This window comes from Austrofundulus limnaeus, unplaced genomic scaffold (genome assembly GCF_001266775.1).
Source record: "Austrofundulus limnaeus strain Quisiro unplaced genomic scaffold, Austrofundulus_limnaeus-1.0 Scaffold1137, whole genome shotgun sequence".
Lineage (NCBI taxonomy): Eukaryota > Metazoa > Chordata > Actinopteri > Cyprinodontiformes > Rivulidae > Austrofundulus > Austrofundulus limnaeus.
The window spans coordinates 65686-67854 of NW_013953539.1; the positions used below are offsets into that span (position 1 = coordinate 65686).

General features: G+C 46.5%; 1 protein-coding gene across 1 annotated transcript in view; it reads right to left on the reverse strand.

Moving 5' to 3' along the window:
- atr (ATR checkpoint kinase) overlaps window positions 1-2169 on the reverse strand; it is a gene marked incomplete in the record, with an annotated part of 43912 nt that overhangs the window by 40448 nt on the left and 1295 nt on the right. Inside the window, 3 exon segments of the mRNA XM_014030896.1 lie at window positions 184-326; window positions 413-1320; window positions 1407-1559. Of these exon segments, the coding sequence (XP_013886350.1) occupies window positions 184-326; window positions 413-1320; window positions 1407-1559 (1204 nt within the window).

Genomic DNA, 2169 nt, shown 5'->3' on the forward strand with positions numbered 1-2169 from the left:
AATTTATTGATTAAAAAAACTGCAATTAGATTATTTTCTAAAATTGTTCAGCCCTACTTCTTTACACTTTCTTTTTCAAAAAATACAAAAACTACCAGAAGAATCTGCCTCATCCATTTAAGGCTGACATAAGTGACGGCACTGTCGTGTCATGACTGMGATGTAGAGGTTTTCTTTGCTCACGCTGAGGATGTTTTTGTTGCTTTGTGGATAAAACTGCTGGGAGATTTGCAGGATTTCTTGGGAAGAGTCTCTTCATCTCCTGCCTCCTGCATCACCCTCACTGCCTCGGCCTTAAGAGCAGCCTGGAGAAACCCTTCRGCACACTGAAAAACACAAACACCGGAGGAAAAACGTGACTGTAAAGACAACAYGAGTCTTAGAATAAAAAGTGCAGCTAAAAGATTCACACCTCAGCTGTGTTTTCCGTCCCAACGGTGGCAGCCAGYCTCCTGCAGACGTCTGCGACCTGCTGCTTCCTCAGCAGCGCGGCGCTCTCGTGGCTCGGAGCGACGGACAGCGAGAAGCTGAACAGCAGGCAGAGCGACTCGCTAACTTCGGAGCCCAACGGAGCGCCGGCTCCTGCGAGCGCACAAACGCACTCGAACATCTGCGAGAGGTAGATGGACTCAAAGTCCGAGGGAGAGACGTGGGACGACTGGAACAAACTGCGGGTCAGCTGGAGCAGCTCGCCACCGTAGGGTTGGTTCTCATTTGAGYTTGCTGCCGACGTGCGGGGGGTCGTCTGCAGCAGGTGGAAAAAGGCCGTGAAGAAGTCGTGGCTCTGCAGCTCGGGAAACTTGCTCAGCTCCACCAGTTTTCTCAGCAGCACCATGGAGGCCACCCTCAGCCGGGTGTTGCCGTTAGCTAAGATGAAGCACGCCGCCTCCCAGACCACACTCAGGTCCCGACAGGAAACGACCCCCCTAATAGAGTCGCTGATGATCGCCAAAGTGACAGCAGTCAGCGACTCCAAGGCAGCAGGGCAGGTGAGCATGAAAGAAGTAGGGGTGAGGTACGAGGAGGCGCAGGCYGGACTGGAACAGAAGTGTTCCAGGTTTACGGGCCACCTGTTCTTGTCTCTGAGGCCCTCGCCGGGTCCTGAACCTGCCAGTGCGCTTRCATGAGCGTACAGGACATCACCGAGCTCCTGGGACAACAGTATGAGCTCCCGTGTGAGGCAGCTGAAGATGAACGGCACCCGGACTCTCAGAGTGTGAAGCAAAGAGCACAGCACGGCAGAGACGCGTCCGTGAATGACGTCGCAGCCGGGCGCCGCTGCGACACGGAGCAAACGCACCGCCACCCACTTACTGAAGTCTGGAACCAAAGGAGAAGGGAAGGAGATAAGGAGCAATCCAAGCTGTTATCTGTGATTATTTTAAAATGAACATCCCAGTTTGTACCAGTGCAGCTCCGTGTGGTGTCTGGAAACTCAGCCGGCTGGCAGGCAGGGTTGGCAAACATCAGAGATGAAGACTTGACAATATGCTGCACAAAGTCCAGCAGCATCACACAGGCCGGCTCAGAACTGGACTTTTTGTTTAGACCTAGAGCAACTGKAAAAAAGACACGATGAATCAGCCTAAAAATCTGGACATGGAGAACCAGTGAGCCAGCAAGATGAATATTTACGATTTTACTTATTAAAAAATACCTTTGAACTAATAGTTACCATCAGGTTTATTACTCCTGAACATGTCTCTTWTCATTACTTTAGATTCAGAGCTGCTGAAGAACTAACGATTTAGTTTTGATTGATGACTGAATATCATGCACTAATGTTCCTAAAACTTTTATTTTGAAATTCCAGACTTTTCCAGACTAAAATTTGCATATTTTTCTTCACTATTTTAAAGTTGTTTTTCACATCAAAKCATTTGTAATCTGTGTTTGTGCACTGGTGCAATTTGTTATTTGTATGGATAAGTTAATATAACTGATGTTGAAAAGGTCCAGAAGAATTTATCAGTTTTATTAGTTTTACAACACATCTTGAGGGGATAACCAACAATTATTTTGTGTAAGAATTGTTGTTGTTTTTTCCATAAATACTGCTGTTTTCAAAGATTTTTTTAAAAGAAGAAACTGCAACTGGACAATTCATTTTGCTTTTTTATTTTATTTTATATGAGAAGTTTTTTCAATTCAAACGAAAATATGTTGAGT